We start from the raw sequence: 25,330 nt of genomic DNA on the forward strand, positions 1-25,330 counted from the left end.
AAAATCTGGCCTTTGTAATATTTATAAAATGCAAAGCATTTCTTAGGAAATGATTAACAACCAGGTGCATATAAAAGTGAAGAGATGAATTAGATTTCTAATTTTAAAAACTGCATGTCTTATTAGATCCTTCTCTAGTACTACAAAGAAGAAATTCTTCATAGCCATACATGAACTATGCAGAAAGACTATCAGCATACTGAAATGTATACTAAGGGTTTTCTAGCTGATCAATACAGCTTAAGCCCAAATGATTTAAATTCCAAAGAGCAAATTCTAGGTAATCACTTGCCAAAATCCTGTATTCTTTTTTCTTTTTTTTTTCTTTTTTTTTTTTTTTTGAGACGGAGTCTCGCTCTGTCGCCCAGGCTGGAGTGCAGTGGCCGGATCTCAGCTCACTGCAAGCTCTGCAAGCTCCGCCTCCCGGGTTTACGCCATTCTCCTGCCTCAGCCTCCCAAGTAGCTGGGACTACAGGCGCCCGCCACCACGCCCGGCTAATTTTTTGTATTTTTTTTTTTAGTGGAGATGGGGTTTCACCGTGTTAGCCAGGATGGTCTCGATCTCCTGACCTCGTGATTCACCCATCTCGGCCTCCCAAAGTGCTGGGATTACAGGCTTGAGCCACCGCGCCCGGCCCCAAATCCTGTATTCTTAACAGTGATTAAACTACTGCTTAAGGGAAACAGCATAGCACCAAGAAGTTGAGGCACACTGTTGACAGCTTATAAAAAGGTGAAGGTTACCTGATCAAAGCAATATCATCAATCAGTCCACCTTTCCCATTATATACACTGGTGGCTTTTATGCCGAGTTTACTGCTGGCCACAGAAAGCAAATCAGATAAAGTTCCATATACAGCAACCACCTGTAAATACACCAGATTAATATGAACAACTTATTTAATAAATGTTATCCCAACAAGTTACAAACCATCACAGTAAAACAGGGCTAAAAAGAGTATCATATAAAAGGAGACTTCAAGAGGTTCTTAACAGTGCCCCCTTTTCTTCTATGACTCATTTATTCACTTGGTGCCTAAAACTGTCAAATCCTAAACTAGAACATAAGAAATCATCTCTGACCAAAACAATCTACAATCCTAAGGTGTGTTAAATAGCGCTCCAGTTATGAAGTAAGATAGACCTACACTTCAATCTAGAGTCTGACATTTTCTAGCTGTCAACTTGAGTCAACCTATTGATGCTTCTGTTGCTTTAACTAAAAATGATGAAAATAGCAGCACCTACTTCAGAAGGTTATTACGAGTTCATGCATAAGAGCTTAGCGAAGAGACTGAGACCTAGTAAATCCCTATTATGTTGTCCTTTTATTATTTATTTATTTGAATGGTACACCCTCAGAATAGGAGTCCACTGGTGCTGTTTATTATATCATTATCTACATCAACTACCATAGAAAATATAACTTCCTACCTCATTTATTTAATTCTTCATTAACTAAGCCAGATTTTAGCATCTAACATTAAGAATAGAGCAAACAGCTGGGTGATAATGAATTATCTGTCCTGCTGTGAATCCAGCATTCTGATATATATGTAAGATACATGCAACTGTTTAAGCAGGGGGGCTGACAATCTCTACATGTAAGTGAATTTTGTGCCCTGGTCCTAACTGTAACTATGGCTTCCCAGCGGCTGAGTTGTACAGTTGCACCATTATCAGTTATGACCTCTGAGAGTTAGGAATAAAAAGTAGGAGAGGGTCGGGCACAGTGGTACACGCCTGTAATCTCAGCACTTTGTGAGGCTGAGACGGGCAGAGCACTTAAGGCCTGGAGTTTGACCAGCCAGACCAAAATGGAGAAACCCTGTCTTTACTAAAATACAAAAATCAGTCAGGTGTGGTGGCACATGCCTGTAGCTACTCCAGAGGCTGAGGCATGAGAATTGCTTGAACCCGGGAGACAGAGGTTGCAGTGAGCCAAGGTTGCACCACTGCACTCCAGCCTGTGTGACCGAGCAAGCCTCTGTCTCCCCCACAAAGAAAAGAAAAAGAAGTACGTGAAGAGCTAAACATGAAGCACAATCACCTAGCTCATGGATGTCCCAAGATCATTATGTCAAGATGCCATATGAAGTGAGCACTAAGGCTGGTCCTCTGTCCACCAGTGACTGGAATACAGTGGAGAGTTTCTAGTTAAATAAATAAAGTAAATGGAGGCCATAGAAAAAGCTGCTTGATAACAAAGAGTGTGCAGTTTTTCAAAAGCAGAGTACTCAGATTCCAACTTTTTTCTCTTGGATCAGAAGGATGAAAGAGAGAAGAGTGCTGGGGCATTTTGGAAAGTGTTGAAGGTGAGAAAAATGTAAGCGGAACCAAGTACATTATTAAAAATAATGCATAACCCAACTGTCTATAAGCAGGTAATTGTATAAATATGGTATAGACATACAACTGAATATTATTCAGCAATAAGAAACAATGAGGCCAGGTACAGTGGCTGATGCCTGTAATCCCAGCACTTTGAGAGGCTGAGACAGGTGGATCGCTTCGAGACCTGCCTGGCCCACATGGTGAAACATGGTCTTTACAAAAAAAATACAAAAAGTAGCAAAGATGGTGGCACATCCCTGTAGTCTCAGCTGCTTGGGAGGCCAAGGTGGGAGGATGACCTGAGCCTGCCAAGTCAAGGCTGCAATGAGCCAAGATCACACCACTGTACTCCAGCCTGGACATGATGGGATGGAAAAGAAAAAAGGAAAAGAGAAAGGAAAGGAAAAAGAAAAAAAAAAAAAAGGGAAAAGGAAAGGAAAGGAAAGAAAAAAGAAAATGAAAGGAAAGAAGAGAAGAGACATGAATTCTGACACATTACAACATGGATGAACCTTTGTGACAGTATGCTAAATGAAGTAAGCCAATAAGAAAAGGATAAATATTCTAAGATACCACTCACATGAAAGTACCCGAGACAGGCAAATTCATAGCGATAGAAAGCAGAATGAACGTTACCAAGGCATAGATGGGAATGGAGAGTTATTTCTTAATGGGTACAATTTCTGTTTGGGATGATGACCAAGTACTGGAAATAAACAGTGGCGATGGTTACACACATTGCGAATGTAAACAATGTCAATGAATTACACATTTAAAACATGGTTAAAATAATAAATTTTGTTCTATCTTCTATCACAATAAAAAAATAATGCAAAGCACTAGGCGCAGTGTCCTACACACAGCAGGCTTGCCACAAATAATTAAAGCCTGAGTAAAATATGTCCCCCATATTTCCTATGATTGTTCACCTCTGCAACACAGTGAGGAATTCTGTAATTGCATTATACACATTCCTGGGAAAAAGGTAAGAGAAATATAGTACCTAGGGCATTGCACATGGCAAAGCTGGGGTTGTGTTAAGGCAAAGAGCATGAAGAGAGTAAAGACAGAGGAGAGAAGCAAACGTGCAAAGGAGCAAGAGATTGACCAAAGCAGATGCAAAACAACTTCTGCAGTCAGAAGGTACTGAGAGGAGGGTAAGAAGCACCTCTTTCCCAATTCAATGTTCTTGGCATAGTTGCCATTATACAAATAATTTTCTAAATCTTTCGTTTCCCTCTTATTTACCTCTGGCCCTTGTATCTCAATATGGCTTTCTTTTGCCTGATATCCCCTCCTTGCCCTAACATCAACTTTCTTCCTCAGTATCTCTTTCACTGCTCTCTCATCCATACCATAAAATAGATGCAAGTTGAATGCACCTGCCTGTATTATCCTTCTGTGATTAACATATTACAGCTTAAGATCTTATATGACTTATTCAAAATACACTAACTTGAATTGTCATTTACTTCTATAGGATTGACTTGGTTTTTCTGTGGGTTTGCTGTCTTCCGATGAAAATAAAGGCCACCTGCCATGTTTTAAAGCTGTGCTGTCCAATGTGGACGCCACAAGCTTCATGAGTCTATTTAAATTTTAATGTATTAAAATTAAAAGTTAAAATGCAGTTCCGTCACACTAGCCACATTTCAAGTGCTCAACTGCCACACTGGCTAGTGGTTTCCATATTGAATAGCACAGATTTCCATCATCTCAGTAGTTCTATCAGACAGTGCCATTCTAAAGAGCAGAATAAAATGAAAAAGAAGGAAAAAAAACCCACTATTTTAATTCTATTAGGCTTTCCCATGACATAGGAACCCAAAGTAACAAATTGATGAAATACAACTCAAGACCTGTTTGTTGTTTTATTCAGAGGGTTAGGATGTTGTCATCTTCCATTTCTTCCCCACTGAAGTCAAATGTGACCAGATGAGAGAAAAAAAATCACACATACTATTTGGCAAGGACTATTCTCAAGGCAATCAAAGTACAATAGGTGTCTCCTTGAAGGCTGTAAAACTACTAAAGGAGCACAGTCTAGGTATAAACTGAATTCAACTTTTATTTTATTGCCACTTAAATCAATCTTAATAAAGTATCAAAAACAATTTACCATATCACTAAGTATTCTCTAATCTGGCTGTCTGCCTGGATCCTAAAGGTCCAGTAAAAATATTAATTTGCAAAAAGTTGCTATGAATTCTGTGAACAGAGGTGACTACCCCTTGGTAAAGCTGATAAGCAGCACTAAAGAAGTACATCCCTGAGTTGTTCTACTAATAACCGCCATAGGTTCAAATTGAAGGATCCACCTAGCTAAATGGTACATTACCTGGCTTATAGCAGGCCTTTGATAAGTATTTCTTGAATGTTGAGTGTTGAACTAGGACACGCCTTTTTTGTGTGACAATCAGTCATATTCATTTAAGACAGTCACACTATCATTAGGGTAAAAAAATACACAGTATAAATGCAATTCTAAAGCAATCTGGGCACAGTGGCTCATGCCTGTAATGCTGGCACTTTTTGGAAGGCCAAGGTAGTAGGATCACCTGAGGTCAGGAGTTCAAGACCAGCCTGGCCAACATAGCAAAACCGCGCCACCACACCCAACTAATTTTTACATTTTTAGTAGAGATGGGGTTTCACCATGTTGGCCAGGAGGATGTCGATCTCTTGACCTCGTGATCCACCCACCTCAGCCTCCCAAAGTGCTGGGATTACAGGCGTAGGCCACCACGTCCAGCTGAGTTTTTTGTTTTATTTTGTTTGTTTTCCAAATTTGTTACAACGAACCTTTATTACTTTTGTAATAAGGGGGGAAAGTTTTAATTTATTTTAAGGTCTCCATAGCTCCAGATACTAGTTCTACAAATAAAATTATTTTAACAGTTTACAATCAGGCAGTTAACAATTTCCTTTAAGTGAAATGACCAAAGGGTAGTCAATTAGAGAAAACAGAATTAAAATTAATACAAAGAATCTTATAGTTCTAGAAATTTGAAAATTTCCCTTAATTTGGGCCAATATACTTATTTTCACTTGGAGGGCTATTCTTGACATTTGTTTTCCAACTAGTCATTCGAGCATACTAACAATACCAAACAAATAAAAAGGAGTTATATTGTAATACTAATATTCACATATTCAAAATCTCTGTATTTTAAACTAATTAGAAACCAGATTTTAAAATATGTATCAACATAAATTTGTCATACATATAGAAAAGATGATTAAGTTAGATTGGCACATGCATTCTTTATATAACAACTCTGTTGAGAAAGAGGAATGATAAAAATCTTGTGTATCATGGGCATAAGCTCCAGTGGGTATATACTAAGTTTGTTGTTGTCCTCATACTGAGCCAAAGAAATCATAAAATGATAGTGCTTGCAAAGATCATTTGCTTTCTATGTGTTGTCTCCACCATGTGGGCCTGATGTTTCCATGTCACTGTGATTATCTACTTTAATAACTTAGGCCCTAAGAGCAGAAGCATTTTACAGAGTAAATTGAGAAGCATGTCTATTAAAGTTCATGATGACTGTATTATACTACTGTTCAGAGTCAATTCTTTTTAAATTTCAGATCCCACGACAAGTGAAAGCTGTCTATGAGTTGGAAAGTAAAAGGACACTATGTCTAGTAGGATTGGCTAGTTTTAATTTGCCTTTAAACACAGTTTTCAAATTGTAACCTATATTATTTAAATTTAAAAATTAAAACCTGCACACATACATAAAATATTTTTTCTTCTTTACCCACAATATTTATTACATAATACACAAGGAATACTTGTTGAATTTATGCAGGCTGATTTACCTAACAAAATCACCAATCACAATTAATAGCTAAATGTAGAACTCAATTTTCTCTACCTATACTTTTAGTCAAATACATTTTAAATATTTACATGAGCTGATTCTTTAAAAGGTGAGATAATTAACTCTAAGGTGAAAAAAGAAAATATTTAAAATGGAAAATGTTGACAATACCAAGTGCTGGAGTAGTTGTAGCCCAATGGGGAAGGTTCATGCAATGCTGGTGGGAATATAAATTTACTGCAATGACTTTGAAAAAAATCTGGCATTATTTTACAAAACTGAATATTTACATAACTTAACACCCAATAATTACAACTACCTATCTATACCTTAGAGTGGTGGCTCTCACATGTGTGATCCTGTCACCTAGAGCATCTGAATCACATTTCACCTGCAAATTAAAAATGCACATTCCTACCCCATCCCAGACCTGCTGAATATTAACCTTTGGGGATGAAGTCCAGCGGTTTTCTCAAATCCTCCTCCTCCTTCAAGTGACTCTGATGCATGCTAAAGTTTGAGAACTACTTCCCTAGAAAAATGCTTGCTGCTGTGCACCAGGATACATATATAGAAATATTCATGACAGCACTGTTAATTTAACAACAAAATATAAAGAAAATAACCTAATGTCCACTGACAGTATTTGTATAGCATGTACTTTAATAAAGCAGTAAAAATGAATAAATTATCACCATGTCAGGTATTATGGTTGGAACAGAATTATACTGAATGAAAAAAGCAAGGACTGGCCTGGCATGGTGGCTCATGCCTGTAGTCCCAGCACCTTGGGAGACTGAGGACGGAGGACTGCTTGAGGTCAGGAGTTTGAAAACAGCCTGGGCAATATAGAAGACATTGTCTCCACAAAAAACTACATACAGTATAATATCAATTTGAGATACAGTATGTCCCGAAGCCGATTTTTTAAAAATGGCTAGGCGCAGTGGCTTACGCCTGTAATCCCAATACTTTGGGCGGCCGAGGCAGGCAGATCAGAAGGTCAGCTGAGACCAGCCTGACCAACATGGTGAAACCCCATCTCTACTAAAAATAGAAAAATTAGCCGTGAGTGCTGGCAAGCTCCTGTAATTCCAGCTACTCAGGAGGCTGAGGCAGGAGAATCACTTGAACCCAGGCCGTCAGAGATTGCAGTGAGCCAAGATCGTGCCACTGCACTCCAGCCTGGGCAACAGTGCGAGACCCTGTCTTAAAAAAAAAAAAAAAAAAGGGTAATTTAGTTATGCATATATATGTGACAAAACTATTGATTTAAAAACACACACACACAGCAAAGAGAAAAACAAAACAGAGGTACAGGAAAGTGGATGAGCACATTATGCTATTGATAACATGCTACTTCTCAGGTTGTCTGGCAGACTTACAGATATTTGCTATATTATGTTCCTCTTAATTTTTATGTACATTCTTTATTGTATTCTTTACTATGTATCAAATATATTAAGAAATGTTCAAGCTTAAAAAGTGGGCTCTCACTAGGTTCTCATTAATGTTTAGACTTCAGAGGCAGAGGTTCACATAAAATTTTCACCTTCCTCCAACTCTAACAATGCCATGGATTTGAACTGGCATACCTACTACCAACAACACATTTCTTTTTCATTCTTTGTTTTTGTTTTAGAGATGGGATCTTACTCTGTTGCCCAGGTTCGTCTTGAACTCCTGAACTTCAGCAATCCTCCCACCTCAGCCTCTCAAAGTGCTGGGATTACAGGCATGAGTCATTGTGCCTGCCCCCAACAACATGTTTCTGACCTAATACCAAAACCTGAAAAAAAGTTATTTCTTGAACCAAGAATGAAAACATGGTACAGAATGAAAGTATTTCCTACCCTGTTTGCCATGTTTGGCATGATGCCACGTACTCAGAAGGCATTTACTAAGTGGTCACTGAATGAATGAATGAATGAATGAATGAATGATGAAATAATCAGTATACAAAAGGCCTAGGACTTGCACAGCTCATTAATGAATATTCTGAAGTAAAAAAACCACTCTGTGTTCAAGACATGCAGAAATTCTGCACTGACATTAAGTTGCTCAGAAGCCACACACTGCATTCAGATGCGCAAGTCCCCATTTCAATTTCCTTAATGCCAACTCTTACAGGGAATATTAAAAAGAATAATGAAAATGTTGAGGCACATGGAAAAAGGATGACAGGCACAACATAACTGACTCTTTTGGAGTAGTTTTAAAAAACAACAAAAAAACCCTCAAAATTTAAATTAAAGATTCCAGTGATTAGAACTAAGGCCTTCAAATTTTTCTGACCGCACACCCCAATGGTAACACACTTTTGGGCATGTGCTCAAACATCTGTATATTTATGTAGTTACAAACCATATTCCACTATTAGAAAGTACATGTTTTCCCAAATGATGAGGACTTTTAGTGATTTAGACTATGAATCAGCCAGTAAGAATCTCCTAAATATTTATCATTAAATTTAGTGAAATTCTGCCAAATACAGGATTGACTTTAAACATCAAAATAAGCCTGGTGTGGTGGCTCATGCCTGTAAACCTAGCACTTTGGGAGGCCAAGGTAGGTGGATCACCTAAGGTCAAGAGTTCAGGACTAGCCTGGCCAACATGGTGAAACCCTGTCTCTACCAAAAATACAAAAATTAGTCCCAAGTTATGCAAGAGGCGGAGTCAGGAGAATCGCTTTAACCTGGAGGGTGGAGGTTGCAGTGAGCTGAGATCACGCCACTGCACTCCAGCCTGAGTGGAAGAGCAAACCGCTGTATCAAATAAATAAATAAATATAAAGAAAAAAGTAAAAAACAAAAACCAAAAAATAAAATCAGAAAAGAAAAAAAATCTGAAGCCATTTGTCTTCATGTCCTAGAAAGTATTTCTAAATATCTTGCTAACTAGGATGACTCATCCTATCAATGGCTAATATTTCAAAGAATAATATACACTTAGGGAGAGGCTGATTATTAATAGCAATTAATAAATAGGACTTCAACTAGTCTTCTTTAAAACTCAGCACTGTTTCAGCTTCTCAGGCCCAAAGAGACCCACTCTTTTTTTAGTCTCATGGTTTATACATACTAGGAGAAGTGGCAGCTCCTGCCATTTTCTCATTGTTTACTTGTGCTTGCATAATTCATATTGACTTCAAGCTGCAGTTTATTTGAAGTAATCCTTTAAGATCACTTGGCATTTTGGTGAGGGTTAATTTAGTTAAAACTAGATATAAATCTTAACGTGGCAGTTGTAAGCTTCCACAGCACAATGTCAATGACAACCAATCAGTGAAGAAGCCACTATTAATTAACCTTTTCACATGTGAAGGCCCTCCCTTCTTACAGGAGACCTGAGGCCAGCTGACATGTTCAGTGACTGGAGGCACCTGTGTCTTTCCAGATCCGAAAAATCACGTTTCCATATTATTTTATATTTTTAAGTGTAAGATACAAACAAAAGGTATATTTCTTCCTGACCTCCAATAAATCATCTTGGACACCGTCCGTGGTGTGCCATCTCACTCTGGAAACCACTGTTCAGAGAATGCATAGCCCTCTCTCCAACATCAAATACATTCACCACTAGTTACATTTATTCAATACACAGAAAATTTGTGGTGAGCATGTAACACAGCACCTTGGAAGAATTCTCTGCCTCTCCACACCTTTCCCCAGGCTTTATAGTCCCACAGTCTGGTAACCACTAAACAAGCTATAAGAGGGAAACTTATTTGAAAAAAAACAGAGATTATTCTTATAACCAGGAAACAAAAGCAGAAGCGAGGTAAAGGAGATAAAGTAAGTGGTACTGATATTCCAACTGGTGGATGGGAAATCAAATTCTGTTCTATTTGAGTAGCACTTTTCCCTAGTTTATTCTTAATGAACATTCATGTCATGATCATGCCAATCCAATTAGTCACTTTATATATAAAAATGCAAGCTGTTATGTATTATGTAGCTCTTTTGTCAAATAAGAGGAATTATAAAATTTTTTAATCAACTGAAAGGAGAGAAAGCACTGCCAACGTTATCTTAGAATATGTTCATCAGCTGAGCAGTGAAGATCACGGCTTTGTTTCTTTTTATCTAGTACTCTCCAGTTTGGATTTTTATGATCGTTGTAACATGAACATATTCTTATTTAATTATTTGAGATGCATTTCCCCCAATCTTCTGAGATTCTCTAGCAGAATATTTTTAAAGTAAATAAAATTTAAATCCAAGAATCTAGTCAAAACTAGATAGTTTAAAAAAAATCCGTGTGAACAATATGGAAAGACCAACTCAGTTAATTTTTGACAACCAAATTGAGTGGATTCGGGAGAGATTTAGAGCAAAAATATTTATGACTAGGTCTAAATATTTGTCTTCCATGAGTAACATAGCAGAGATACTGCATTAAAAAGGTCAATCGGAAGTTTGTTTTTAAGAAATATTACCAATTTTGGATATACTAAATCTTTCTTAGAGTAACAACATACGTTTTAGATAACACCAGCTAACTACAGAACAGGTTTAGAAAAAGTTAATAGTGATGAGAAATGTAAACTTCGTGAGCATATTTTCGGGGTAGCATTCATGATAACCCGATAACTCGAATTTATACTAATTCTGTTTTAAAATGAGTATTAAATCTCTAGGACCAGAAGAACACAAAATTATAGCCAACAAACCACACTCTGGTTCGAATTTTCAGGGCATGTTTACTCTACACTGAATAATCGGAAAGCCATTTTTAATGCCACTGGACAATTTCACTATTTAAAAATTTACAGTGTTTCCCGAATGTGCAGGCATCAGAGTATTTTGGCAACTAACACAGTGAAACCCATTTACCTTTACCTTAGACTCGTAAAGGCTGAGTTACTTCTGGGTGTCATTTAGCAACGCAGTAAATGTCTGCCTTGAACAGTCAAAATTTCCCAAAGTAGCAGAACAACTTTCATGGGTGGGGCAAAAGGCTGGGAAGGAAGAGAATTCGTTTTGGCTTGCTCCAGCGCTGGAAGAACACTTAGCACCACACCCTCCGCAAAGGCCTACCTAACACAGCAAAGGCGACTGTCAAATCGATCCCTTTTGGGTCTGCTGTCCCCGTCCTCTAGGGAATCAAAATAAGGCAAAATAATAAAACGAGTACAGAGAAGTTTGGCGGCGTCGCGGGGTGGGGGCTTGAGGCATCTCAGAGAGAAGGGCAAAAATCAACAAGAAAATGCCCCCATTTTTAAAATCCTGTCTTCGACCTCGGATGGGAGAAGATTTTGTTTATCCACGGGCAGTTTACTTCTGTCTCCCTGACCCAGCTCCACAGGCTCTGGTGCTCGCCGCCACTTTCCGAGCAGACCATTACTCAGCACGGGAGCCGGCGCGCCTCCTCCCGCAGGCGGGAGCGGGGTCTCGGGGACAGGCGGGAAGAGGCGCGACCGCCCGGGCGCCCAGGTGACCGCGGCCCTCTCCGCTCCCCAGTCCCCGCGCCCCCCGCACCGCGCATCCGGAAGCCCCGGAGCCCCCGGCCCGACCCGCGCCGGCCCCCAGGCAGCTGAGGCGCCGAAGGGCAGGCTCGGGGACAGGGGTCCTGAGGGTCGGGAGGAGGCCGCGGGGACCCTGTGCTGTCCCCGGACGCTCCCAGCCCGCGCACGCCCACCTCCCAGCCCTCTGCCCAACTTCACCGCTGCCCCGCCAGCCGGGTCCGCACCGTCCACCCTCGCCCCGACCCACGGCCCGCCGCGCCCACTCACGCCCCCGTTACCTTTCCGTTCTTAGGGCTGCCGTTCAGGAACAGGGTCACCCGCCTCATCGCGCTGCCCCCGCTGGGTCCTGAGTGAGCCGCCACCCTCCCACCTGGTCCTCCTCCCACCTTTTTCTCCTCCCGCCCTTCCCCTCCCTCCACCCACTCGGATTCGCCTCCCTTCGCCACCTTCCTGCCCTTGGGGACACACCACACACACGCACTCTGTCCCACACCCAGGGCTCGGCCGGTCCTCCTTCCCACCCCGCCCCTAGGCTCCTCAGCCTGCCTGGGGCCCTTCCCCCACCTCTCCGAGACTGACACTCAGCCTACCAACCAACCCGCGTCACCGGCCAGGGTCCAGCCAATCAGCACCCAGTATCGCGCGGGCCCTGGCTAACCTAGCCGGGATGGAGGGAGGGAAGAGACGCTGAAGGCTAGTAGACGGGAAGGGGCATCAGCCAATCAGAGAGGCTCCTGGAGCCGGACGGCGACTTACAGCGTTACTGAGCAGGCGCACACTCAAGTCTAGGTAGCGCTCATCTGCATACGAGGGCGGGGTCTACGGAAAGGAGGTGGAGCGCTGAAAGGGACCCAAGCACCAGTCAGCCCCTCCTCCCGCGTTAGCCCCGCCCACAAGCCGGCCCAGCGAGGAAACGGCTGCGGTAGGGACGGACTGATTGGGTAAGAGCCAGGTCTTCGCTCTGTTAGGATTGGTTGAATGAGTCTTTTCGAAGTTTGCAGCATCCAATAGAAAGGTGGGAGGCGGAGTTAAAGCGCTAACAGAAGCGTTGCTCCGCGAGACTCTTCCGGAAAGTAGTCCCGGCGGTCACAGGTCAGTAGCAGGTGTCTGTGGTCGGCGGGTTTACTGCAGCTCGCGGTGGCCCCACTCCGAGCTCAGGAAGTCACTCCTGTGCCGAGGAAAGAGGCCTGGGAGCGCTCGGAGTGTGCGCGGACCGGAGAAAGGGGCGGCAGCGGAGTGATTCGTAGAGTAAGTTCGGCACCGAGGGGCGGGGTCGGGAATTTGAATCGGGCGGCGGGCGGAGGAGACGGCCGGGCAGAGCGAAAGACAGGGACTGCGCGGGGTGTGAGTCCGAGTCGGCCTCAGGGACCCTGGACTCCTTGTTCGGAGAGCGGTTCCCGGCTACGGGTGCTTTGCCAGCAGAGCCCTTCCGAACAGAGGAGCTGGGGTCTGGAAGCAGCGCCCTACGCGACGCTCGCCTGCCTCGGGGCTCTGGGAATAAGCCTATCTGCCTGGCCGGCCTTCAGGTGCGGCGTGAGAGGTAGGATTGCAGCCACCCTGCCATGGGGCTGCTTCTCCGGGGCGTTTTTATGGAGTTTGTTCGGCTTACCCTGCAGCACAGAGTTAGTACTCCTCTCAGGAGCTGCTCTGGGTGACCAAGGGTGCATCCGGACCTGCTGAGACAATTTCTGAAAATGGACGGAGCTGCGTCTTGAGAAGGGTACCCTTATGATTCAGGTCTTCGCTTCGGTTGAAAAGCCGTGGCTTATCCTTTGGGGTCTGCTTTGGTGCCTGAACAGCAGTTTCCTCCATTTCTTTCTGTTTAATTTGGCCTTAAAAGTACGCGCTTTGAGTAGAAGAATGGTTAGCACAGGCTGGGAAGGGTATTGGGGCTGAGTGGGAGGGAAGTGGAGATGGTTAACAGGTACAAAAACATAGAATGAATAAGATCTAGTATTTGCTAGCACAACAGGGTGACGGTCCATAATTTAATTGTGCATTTAAAAATAACAGTGTAATTGGATTGTTTTTAACAGAAAGGATAAATATTGAGATGATGGCTACCTCATTTACTTTGATTGTTACGACTTGCATACCTGTATCAAAATATTTCACGTACCCCATAAATATATACATCTACTGTATACCCACAGAAATTAAAATAAAAAATGGAACCTGCGACGTGTGTTTCTGTGCCAGTATGGACTGTATTACAATTCAGTCTTGAATGAGGTTTGTGATCGAATCACATTCATCTTGCTAGTGGGGTTATTTTTCATTGTTTCTCTTCACTTCTTAGATGGATGCCAATTCAAAAGACAAGCCCTCTGAAACCAAGGAGTCTGCAATGAATAATGCTGGTATGTGATGATCTGCTGCCTCCTTGTGAAGTTGAAGGTTTAGACAGAGAGTTGTCCTCACCCCTACAATATGTCGTGCGTTTCAGGAAATGCGTCTTTCATTTTGGGAACTGGGAAGATTACGACTCCTCAGAAGCATGCCGAATTACCTCCTAATCCTTGCACCCCAGATACTTTTAAATCACCTTTGAACTTTTCCACAGTAACTGTAGAGCAATTGGGAATTACACCTGAAAGCTTTGTTAGGAACTCTACAGGTAAGAAAAGTTGTCATTCTATTGTAATGCTTTTCAAGTTTAAACGTAATTTTAATATAATTCAGCTTTATTTGTTTATATGTACTGTCATATTATTTTAGGTACCTAAATTGCCTACTCTGCACACTCGCTTCTTCAGGGAGACTTCTGTGCACATGCATGGCTCATTTAGCATAGCAGGGATCACAGAATTGCAAGGCATCCAGCATGATAATGTTCTGAAGTCAGAGTCGTGCTTAATGCCAATACTAGAAAAAAATGTGTGAGTCACTTTTTGACCTGTCACATGGGATGCAGGAGGGTGTTTGATATGAGTAGTAATAATACATTTTGTTTTCATTTATGGCAAAAATAAGAGACAGTTTAAGAGCAATTAAGAAAATATAATACTGAAAGATCAGGATGTACCTCCTTTAAAAATCACAAACAGGGCTGGGCACAGTGGCTCATGCTTGTAATCCCAGCACTTTGGGAGGCCGAGGCAGGCAGTTAACCGGAGGTCAAGAGTTCGAGACCAGCCTGACCAACATAGAGAAATCTTGTCTCTACTAAAAATACAAAATTAGTTGGGCGTGGTGGCACATGCCTGTAATCCCAGCTACTCAGGAGTTTGAGGCAGGAGAATCGCTTGAACCTGGGAGGCGGAGGTTACCGTGCGCCGAGATCGCACCATTGCACTCCAGCCTGGGCAACAAGAGTGAAACTCTGTCTCAAAAAAAAAAAAAAAAAATCACAAACAGAAGATTGATTCCAGCTAATGTCCTTCAAGCAGTAGAAATGAAGTTTACCAGTGAAGTCTGACTTCGATGGAAAAGAAGGAAATACTATATGAGAATGGAATTGGATCAGAGAATAGGTTTTAGAGTTGGAGGATAATGGAAGTCTTGAACATTACAGGGCACTAGACCAGGTAATACATAAGACAGGGTACAAGTGGCACGCCACCCTAACTTGCATTCTCAAGAACATGACTCTTAGACCTTTAAAAAGCTGGATTCATTTTATGTGCTTAGGCATATGTCCAAAATTCAGGATAGTGCCAGTGGTAGGTATCAGAAAGAAGCCAATCATCTTGAAGAATTACGAACCTGAGACTGCATGTACCTAGGTGGAGATCTTACCTTTCAGTTGTTGGGGATAAAACTGACTTATTTAGAAAAAGAAAAATCCTGAGTCAAAAGCAAAAGCCATCTGTGTGTAGGAAATATGAAACGAAAATGAAAACTTAAAACGTGTTCATGTATTTATTCCACAACTTTTAATAACTGTTCTATGTACCAGGCACTGTTTTAGAAGCATGGACTAAGTCAGCAGACAAAACAGATTTCTCTTCCACTGACTGTGTATGAACGACTCTGCCAGTAACTCTCTACTGAGCTTTCTGTAGCACATGTTTATCATGTTTTCTCTCTCAGGCTGGTACATCACGCGTATTGGACGTGGTTACTGATGATTGCCTTGTTTTGTTCCAATTTCTAAGAGAGTTTCATTACAGGAAAGTCATCATCCTACCTTAAAAAGTCCAGACGACGTTCTGCAGTCGGTGCTCGGGGCTCTCCTGAAACAAACCATCTGATTCGTTTCATCGCTCGGCAGCAAAATATAAAGAATGCTAGGAAATCTCCTTTGGCACAAGATTCTCCTTCCCAGGTATGATTTGCTTCTAAGTTCTGTTGTGAATTCTGTTATGAAGCTTTTGTGCTGTCTTTACACCTTCTAGTGCACCTGCTCTGTTTCAAACCTAGAGAGAGATTTTCTCTGTGTTTTAGAGAACATGCAGTTAGCGGCTGGGCGCAGTGGCTCACGCCTATAATCCCAGTACTCTGGGAGGCGGAGGGAGGCAGATAACTTGAGGTCAGGAGTTCGAGACCAGCCTGGCCAACATGGTGAAACCCCATCTCTACTAAAAATACAAAAATTAGCCAGGTGTGGTGGCAGGTGCCTATAATTCCAGCTACTCGGGAGGCTGAGGCATGAGAATTGCTTGAACCTGGGAGGCAGAGGTTGCATTGAGCCAAGATTATGCCACTGTATTCCAGTCTGGGCGACAGAGTGAGACTGTCTCAAGAAACAAACAAAAAAAAACAATGCAGTTAGCATAAATGATGATGTTGACCGTGGGTGATTTTTCTTTGTTTTGTTTTAGAGACGATCTCAGTCGCCCAGGCTAGAGTGCAGTGGTACAATCATAGCTCACTGTAGCAATGAGCTCCTGGGCTCAAGGAATCCTCCCACCTTAGCTTTCCAAGTAGCTGGAACTATAGGCATGTGCCACAGCAATGGGCTAATTAAAAAAATTTTTTTTTGTAGAAATGGGGCCTCACTGTGTTGCCCAGGCTTATTTTGAACTCCTGACCTTAAGCACTCACTATCAAAGTGCTGGGGTTACAGGTGTGTGCCACAGTGCCCAACCCAAACAAGGGTGTTTTAAGAGTTGTGAGACCCTGGATAGAAATAGCTTTCTAGAGGAGCTTTCTATTTTATTTCACAGTGTTTTTTTTCTAGTTAAGATCTAATTTTCTATGAGGTGAGGCATACTACCTTTTTAAGAGCTTATCTCCAAGTTTCTAATTTTTTTATGACTACTGTGTATTGATGTATAGGGGCAAGGGTCTCCTGGGACAAAATGTATTTGGGACAGCCTCGTGGAGAGGAGCAGCCTATTTATTTGCTGATGGGGGTGTATTTAACTATTTTTTCAAATTTTTATTTAAATAATACATGCCCCTAAAAAGTCAGATACAGTCTTGTGCTATATAGTGACATTTTGCTCAGTGAAGGACGAAATATACAATGGTGGTCTCATAAGATAATAATGGAGCTGAAAAATTTCTAAGGCCTGGTGATGTGGCACACATAACGTCGTAAAACAATGCATTGCTCACGTGTTTGTGGTGATGCTGGTGCAGAGTTCTACACTGCTGCCAGTTGCCTACAAAAGGTTATCTACAATACATAATACTTGATAGTGATAATCAATGACTCTTCCTGGTTTATGTATTTACCATAGACTTTGTATCATTAATTTAAAGTGTATTCCTTCTCTGATTTAAAAAAAAAAAAAAAGGACCTTAATGTAGTACGTGTGTCATGCTGGCAGCAACCTCACACGTTCTCCCTAATCCATTGGCTATCCCACAGAGCAGTCAAGGAGAGGTATTAATTTAAAGTAGAAACTGAATCATTCACCCGGCTGCTCAAAATCTTCCCATGGCCTCCTGCGATCCCTTGAATTAAACCCACACCCCTTCCTGATGCCTTTGTATGCCCACTCTGGTCTCTCCCCATCTCCTTCCACTCAAAGGGCACACTGGCCTTTCTGCCCCATTGTGTTTCTACTCAGGGCCTTGACCCTTGTTCTTGGAGAGTACCTCCCTCCTGTGACAACTTCCCGTAGACCACTTTCTCATTGTTTTGCCTTCAACTCAGATTTTACTAAAGATAGAGGTCTGTCCTGATTCTAGCTACACCAGCACTTTTAGGGACTCAGCCACATTACTGATTTTTCTTCTCAGTAGCACCTCTTGTACCTGTAACTACATTTATATGTTTTCAGAATTTCACTCTAGACAGTAGTTTCCCTGGCCGGATATGGTGGCTCACACTGTAATCCCAGCACTTTGAGAAGCAAAGGAGGGAGGATCATTTGAAGCCAGGAGTTTGAGACTAGCCTGGGCAATATGACAAAACTCCGTCTCTACAAAAAAAAATTTTTAATTAGCTGGGTGTGGTGGCACATGCCTGTGGTCCAAGCTATTTGAGAGGCTGAAGTTGGAGGATCGTTTGAGCCCAAGACACCGAGGCTGCATTGAGATGTGATTGTGGCACTGCACTCCAGCCTGGCTGATAGAACAAGGCCCTGTCTCAAAAAAAAATGAAGTAATTTTCCCTAGATCCCAAGCCCCTCAAACAGTTTGTGGTGCATGGAAGGAAGGTTGTTGACTGACCGACATAATTCCTAAGACAAAAACCTCAAAAAAGCAGTGCATTTTAAATGTTTCATTTGCTTCGTATGTAAACATTGTTCTCCTTCTCCAGTAGAAAATAGAGAAAAAACTATTTTGACTAGAGAAACTTACCATTTTTTTAAAAGTAGCGTTTCAAAGATGCTGCATGTTCCTAGGATATTAAACCTGCCCCTACCATGGTCAAATATGAGTACAGAAAAAGTGCGTTCAAAGTAAATTGTATGAATTTGAGATCATCTTTTCCCTATTCTATTAGATGAGTTGAGCACAAGCCTTTTATGAATATTATTGCTGTTTGTGTCATGAACGTTTATGTCATCAAGCATATTTCAATGTAAAATGTTTTCTTATTATATAATAGAGAATTTGCTTTATATTTAACCGGGAAGAGAATCAAGTGTGTGAACACATCACCATCAAACCTGGCTTCACGATATGAACTGCTTTTTCTCCCTATGATATATATATTTTTTCTGAGACCAAGTTTTATTCTGTTGCCCAGCCTGAAGTACAGTGGTGTGATCTTGACTTATTGCAACCTCTACCTCCCAGGTTCAAGTGATTCTTCCACCTCAGCCTCCCACATAGCTGGGATTACAGACACATGCCACCATGCCTGGTTAATTTTTGTATTTTTAGTAGAGACGGGGTTTCACCATGTTAGCCAGACTGGTCTCGAACTCGTGACCTCAAGTGATCCTCCCACCTTGGCCTCCCAGAATGCTGGGATTACATGCATGAGCCACCGTGCCCGGCCTACCGTGTATGATATCTTAAAGGGAGGTAATTTTTACTTCACTTTTTGCCCATCAGTATAATTTTTAAAAATTGCCACAAACTTTGTGTCAGTAGAAATGTTAGTAGTCCAAGTAATAAAAAAAAAATTTAGAGAACTTCATTTGTAATTTATTTTTTATGTAAATGGAACTCTCAATCTTTATATTACTTGCCTTTATCTGGCACTTCTATCCCTACTAGTATAGATTTCATTTTATCAGTCTCTGGCTGGAACCCTGTTAACGGGGTTTCCATAGAGCTTCTGTGCTTATACCTTCTAACTTTGTATTTTAAGAGAATGGCTGGCTTTCAACCCTACGAAGTAAATATCCTCCAGGTCCCATACAGTCAGGAAAATTAACTGGGAAGAGCCAAAAAAGAGAGCAATGCAAATGTGGTATCTGAGTATGTATGGAACTTCTGTATCTCGTTCTGACCCCTGGGCTGGAGGGCATGTGTAGAGCGGTGCTGAGTAGAAAGAGCTTGGACTGAAGTAGGTGTGCTGAGACTTACCTGTGACACAGGCACCATGCAGATGGCTTCCTTTGGATACATCCAGCACAACATTTGGTAAAAATTGCAAACAGGTTCCTCCTGTCCCTTTTTGTTGCACCATCCCAGAGCGCAATGTTTTCTTGGCACCCTCCATCTACTCTTAGGCTGGCCTCTCAAAATTTTTATGCTAAACTTCTTTATTCAAACTGAAAATATGTAATTCCAGGGTGAAGAAGCTCTGCCACACTAACTCCTTACCTCTAATCTTCAAAAATCGTATCTGTACTGTATTTGATTTTGGATTCAAAGGCTGTAGGCCTAGAATATAGAAAGTATGAATTGATTATAATACTTCTTATGTATTTTGTACTTTCACAGGGCAGCCCTGCACTGTATCGAAATGTTAACTCTTTAAGAGAACGAATATCGGCCTTCCAGTCAGCTTTTCACTCCATAAAGGAAAACGAGAAAATGACCGACTGTCCAGAATTCTCAGAGGCAGGAAGAGAGTCCGAGATGACAGACTTGAGTGAGTAGAGATAATTCGTTGAGTTCTGACTTTAGTATTTATAAAGACAAGCTTCTGAGATATGAAATGATTTAGTGTGAAACCATTCTTTTCAGAACACAGTTATATTTATGAAATGAGACTAACATTAAAAATTTGGGGCATTTCACACAAAAATATGGATTTCTGGTTTCTCTTGGAAAAAAAAAATCTGGCATCAGGCATTCCTAATCCTACATTTCCACGTGGTTGCAATTAAATTTTAAGTTTTAAAATGTCGAGATAATTAGCTCATTTCACCTTTACTATAGAGCTTTTGGCAATTTTGAGTTTACAAATCTTGATTTTTACAGGATTATTATTAAGCTTGGCAAGCATTTAATACATGAAATAAATTCATATAAATTTCATATGGGTACCAAACACCCAACCTTGATGTTAAAAACAAATATATCCAGCCAGGTGCAGTGGCTCATGCCTGTAATTCCAGCACTTTGGGAGGCTGAGGAGGGAGGATCACTTGAGGTCAGAAATTTGAGACCAGCCTGGCCAACATGGTGAAACCCTGTCTCTACTAAAAATACAAAAATTAGGCAGGCGTGGTGGCACATGCCTGTAATCCTGGCTACTGGGGAGGCTGAGGCAAGAGAATCGCTTGAACCCGGGAGGTAGAGGTTGCGGTGATCCCACATCGTGCCATTGCACTCTAGCCTGGGCAAAGAAGTGAGACTCACTTTCAAAAAAAAAACCACCACACACACAAGTATATCCAACCTGAATAATCTGCTATGTTCTTTAACTCTTAGATTGTAATTTATTTGGTTGTTTTTTCAGTTTTTTTTTTTTTTTTTCCAATCACCAAGCATTTCAGACACCAGAATGTGACAAAATCTTGGTCTTACTGTAATCATTATAACCATTCTCTGGTACTTTACACGCTAAGGTTCCAAATGAGTTTGTTTTGAATTCTTGAACCATCTTTAAGTGCAATTTCAACACCACCCATGAGGATTGCTCTGTTAGCCCAGGACAAGTCCCCCTCATCTGTCTCTAGAGTGCGTGACCCGTTCAGATGTACCGATTTATATTTGTAGTTTGTGACTCACTTATTGTTTCAGTTTTTTCCTGGGTCTTAAAATTTATTTACATCATTATAATTCTGCAGACCATTCCTTTTTTTTAAGCTAGAAAAAACTGAGGCACATTGTGGTTGTCTGTTTCATAAAGTCATACAGAGTATTAGAACATAACCACATCTTTTAAAATAACAGGTGTCATCATACATTTAAAAAGCGTAAGGTACCATATTAGACATGTGAAAGTATTTTAGTATATCTTTTCAATAGGCATGTTTTCTTTCTTTTCAGTTAGATTTATTGTTTTGGAATAAAAAAGTGTGCTAGATTTTCCTTTTCATTGATAATTTAGACTCAAGCACTTGATTTTACTAAAATTATTATGATGCACAATAGCCGGGCATGGTGGCTCATGCCTGTAATCCCAGCACTTTGGGAGGCTGAAGTGGGTGGATCACCTGAGGTCAGGAGTTCAGACCAGCCTGACCAACGTGGTGAAACCCCATCTGTACTAAATATACAAAGATTAGCCGGGCATGGTGGCGTGAGCCTGTAATCCCAGCTACTCAGGAGACAGGGGCAGGAGAATCACTTGAACCCAGGAGATGGAGGTTGCAGTGAGCTGATCCAGCCTGGGTGACAAGAGTGAAACTCTGTCTCAAAAAAAAAAAAAAAAAAAAAAAAAGAAAAGAAATAAATATATATATTATATATATGAAAACATTTATGCCTGTGTTGTTTTGTTTTTGTTTTGTGTTTATAGCCAGAAAGGAAGGTCTCAACCTGTGCCAGCAGTCTGGATTCCCTGCAGTGTTGTCCTCCAAACGTCGGAGAATATCCTCTCAGAGAGACTCTGATGAAAATCTAACAGATGCTAAAGGAAAAGTAACTGGTCTCCAGATACTCAATATTGATACAGACAGAGCATGTGCAGTTGAAACTTCTGCAGATCTTTCTGAGGTAATTCACTTACTTTACGCATAGGAAAATGAAGTTTTGGTTTTCTGCATAGGCAGTTTTAAGGCTGTCAGTGCCATTCTTCAATTTTAGTACCTTGTTCTGCCCTGTGGTAGCTGGGTGTGTGTGTGTGTGTGTGTGTGTGTCCTACCTGTTAATTTCGTGGTTGTTGGTATTTATCACTTATTAGAGACAGTTTGGATAGCGATCTCACTTTTAACTACTAACCTTACAAAGAGAATAAGCCCTGGGGTCTTCTGTGTGTGAGGTATTCTAGAGGGTGATACTCTAAGAAGGGAGGAAGTTACAGTCCTGCCCTCAGGCAGTGTTTTTTCTACTGGGGAGCAGGGTATAAGCAGATGCCTTCTATGTGGGGTATACTCCACAGGCCTGGGAGTCTTACACTTATGCCTGCCCCTGACTGCTTTCCTTCTGATGGAAATCAGGGTGCCATTCAGCAATTTCTCCTTTGCTCTGCTCACTTCTTTCAAGTAGCTGTAGGGATTTTTGTGGCTTACAACTACCTAAACCCTGTCAAGACGATCAAAAGGTGATATTAGGAGAAAAGTAATACTACTGAAGATCAGCTGACCTGTGTGCACGTGTGAACAGGGAGCTGGTCTTTCCTGACGGGCTTTTCTTGCTTCATGCTCCTAGTTCTGGTTTGACACACTAGCTCCTCATGTCCTTTGTGAGAAGAGACACCTAACACCATTACAGTTGGAACTCTTTCTGCACCTTCTCTGTCACTTCGATCCAGTGCTCGTCCTATTTGTTTTACATGGACTGGCAGAACAAAGATTTGATAGTTATTAGAGATTCTTCAGGCTCCAGTGGGTTTCCTTTATATTTCAGTCACCTGTAATCTCGGCTCCCTCCACCCTGTTCAGGTTGATATGAAATCCCCACCGAACAGAAGCAAGAGTAATTGTTTGTTATCAGAACTTTGATTAATTGTTTGAACATACATCATGATTCAGATATTATTTCTGAATTAATGTGGCTGTGTTTTCTATCGTAGTCTTTAATGTTTTTCATATCCCAGTTATTGATTTCATTTGGCATTTGATAATTATATAAACTTTATTTTGAGAATTTTCTCTAAACAATGTCCTTTAAACTTTTCCTGGGGAATTAAAAGTTGATTTGTCAGATGTTTAGGATGCAGTTAGTATGGATACTTCATTGTTAGATCCTGTACACTTTGAGTTTATGAGATAATGAAGGTGACTGATTGAACATCAGATTTCCAGGTAATCCATAATGTTTACTCAAATCTTTAAAAAGACAGTAGTAGTACTGTAATTAATAAAATGTAATACTCTTTCCATTTTTCCCCAAGAAATCATCTAAACGTGGTTCAATACAGTCTGGAGTTTTAGTTGAAGAGTCTCTTCCCCTTTCAGAGCTCACAGAGACTTCAAATGGTAAGTAATCTTTTCTTAGTACATGGCCAGTTTCCCGATTCATAGACATTTATGATTAGTGTACCTGTTTGCTAAAATTTGGGGGAAATGAAATTGCTTCCTACTTTTTAGGAGCTCATAGCCTAGTAGAGATGCTTCCGAATTCTTTTTATATGAGAGATATTCTCTTTTTTAAGCTACCTTCAATAAGAATTAGTGAAGTATTTCCAAACTCATGGAATTTAGTATAAAGAGGTAGCACCTATAAACATATTAACAAGTATTCTTTGTTAGAGAAACCCTACTTGTAATAATTTTATTTGTTTTTAAGCATGTAAAAAGAGTTTTACCAGAATGTAAAAATCATTCTTTCTCAAAATCAGTATGCTTGTACTGAGTGAAGTGAACATTACTAGCAAGAGTTTAGCTTGACTTTTTTTTTTTTTTTTTTTTTTTGAGACAGAGTCTCGCTCTGCTGCCCAGGCTGTAGTACGGTGGCCGGATCTCAGCTCACTGCAAGCTCCGCCTCCTGGGTTCACGCCATTCTCCTGCCTCAGCCTCCCGAGTAGCTGGGACTACAGGCACCCGCCAACTCGCCCGGCTAGTTTTTTTTGTATTTTTTAGTAGAGACGGGTTTCACCGTGTTAGCCAGGATGGTCTCGATCTCCTGACCTCATGATCCGCCCGTCTCAGCCTCCCAAAGTGCTGGGATTACAGGCTTGAGCCACCGCGCCCGGCCGCTTGACTTTTTTTTCTACTTAGATCTTTAAAGTAAAACTCTTATGGGCATATAATTGGATCTTGTGTTTTTTTAATCCATTCTGATAATTTATTGTAATTGGAATATTTCATCTGTTAACTTCAGGTAATTACTTAACGTGGTTTTATTCACATCTGTCATTTTATCATATGTTTTCTATTCCTAATTATTGCTCTGTAATCTTTCATAGTCTGTTTAATTGGTATTATACAGTATCACATAAAATACAGAAACTACAAACTCTGCAGATCAATTTCCTCTCCTTTCCAGCCATGGCTTTTATGATCCTTTACAGATATACATTTATTTCATTATAAGCCCCACAAGATGTTGTTTTTGGATTAAACAGTTATATGTGCTTTTTTTTTCTTTTTTTTTAAGACAGTTTCTTACTCTCTTGCCCAGGCTGGAGGGCAGTGGTGCAATCGCGGCTCATTGCAACCTCCCCCTCCCAGGTTCAAGCCATTCTTGTGTTTTAGCCTCTTGAGTAGCTGGGATTACAGGTGTACACCACCATGCCCAGCTTATTTTTATGTTTTTAGTAGAGATGGGGTTTTGCCATATTGACCAGGCTGAGCTTCAACTCCTTGCCTTCAGCAATCCACCTGTCTTGGCCTCCTAAAGTCCTGGGATTACAGATGTGAGCCACTGTGCCCAGCCAAAACAGTTATATGTGCTTTAAATAGGTTAAGAGGGGAAAATAGTCTTTTATAGTTACCCAGATACACCATTTCTTTTGTTCTTCATTTTTTCCTAAAGATCTGAGTTTCTCTGTCTTATTTTCCTTCAACCTGAAAAAGAGCTTCTTTAGCAATTTTGTAGTGAGCATCTGCTCTGACTTTGAATTTTAATCATAAGATAAATGGGTGGATGTGCACCTGCATGGTCCCCCTGCACAGGGCAAGGTTGTGAGTTTGTTACCACGATAGAATAAGGTGTTCTTGCCTTCAACGGTTTCTTTTTTTTCTTCTTATTTTTGAGACGGAGTCTCGCTCTGTTGCCCAGGTTGGAGTGCAATGGCGCAGTCTCATCTCACTGCAACCTCTGCCTCCTGGGTTCAAGCAATTCTCTGCCTCAGCCTCCCTTGTAGCTAGAATTACAGGCACCTGCCACCATGCCCAGCTAGTTTTTTT

At 41.1% G+C, this 25,330-nt stretch overlaps 2 protein-coding genes across 3 annotated transcripts in view; one reads left to right on the plus strand and one right to left on the minus strand.

The window, feature by feature from the left end:
- The window catches only part of KCTD9 (potassium channel tetramerization domain containing 9), a 29,671-nt gene extending 17,524 nt beyond the window's left edge, over window positions 1-12,147 (minus strand). The window contains exons 1-2 of the mRNA XM_007961968.3: window positions 11,912-12,147; window positions 745-866 (exon numbers count right to left, since the gene is read on the minus strand). Coding sequence (XP_007960159.1) covers window positions 745-866; window positions 11,912-11,959 — 170 coding nt within the window. The 5' untranslated portion in view covers window positions 11,960-12,147. The remainder of the gene's footprint in view (window positions 1-744; window positions 867-11,911) is intronic.
- Window positions 12,148-12,642: 495 nt separating this feature from the next.
- CDCA2 (cell division cycle associated 2) overlaps window positions 12,643-25,330 on the plus strand; it is a 49,566-nt gene continuing 36,878 nt past the window's right edge. Inside the window, exons 1-7 of one of the 2 annotated variants that reach the window (XM_007961965.3) lie at window positions 12,643-13,173; window positions 13,933-13,993; window positions 14,080-14,250; window positions 15,746-15,900; window positions 19,869-20,019; window positions 21,838-22,034; window positions 23,374-23,458. In XM_007961965.3, the coding sequence (XP_007960156.3) occupies window positions 13,933-13,993; window positions 14,080-14,250; window positions 15,746-15,900; window positions 19,869-20,019; window positions 21,838-22,034; window positions 23,374-23,458 (820 nt within the window). In that variant the 5' untranslated portion in view covers window positions 12,643-13,173. The remainder of the gene's footprint in view (window positions 13,174-13,932; window positions 13,994-14,079; window positions 14,251-15,745; window positions 15,901-19,868; window positions 20,020-21,837; window positions 22,035-23,373; window positions 23,459-25,330) is intronic. The other variant, XM_007961966.3, reaches the window with a different exon arrangement.

This window comes from Chlorocebus sabaeus, chromosome 8 (assembly GCF_047675955.1).
Source record: "Chlorocebus sabaeus isolate Y175 chromosome 8, mChlSab1.0.hap1, whole genome shotgun sequence".
NCBI classification, from domain to species: Eukaryota; Metazoa; Chordata; class Mammalia; order Primates; family Cercopithecidae; genus Chlorocebus; species Chlorocebus sabaeus.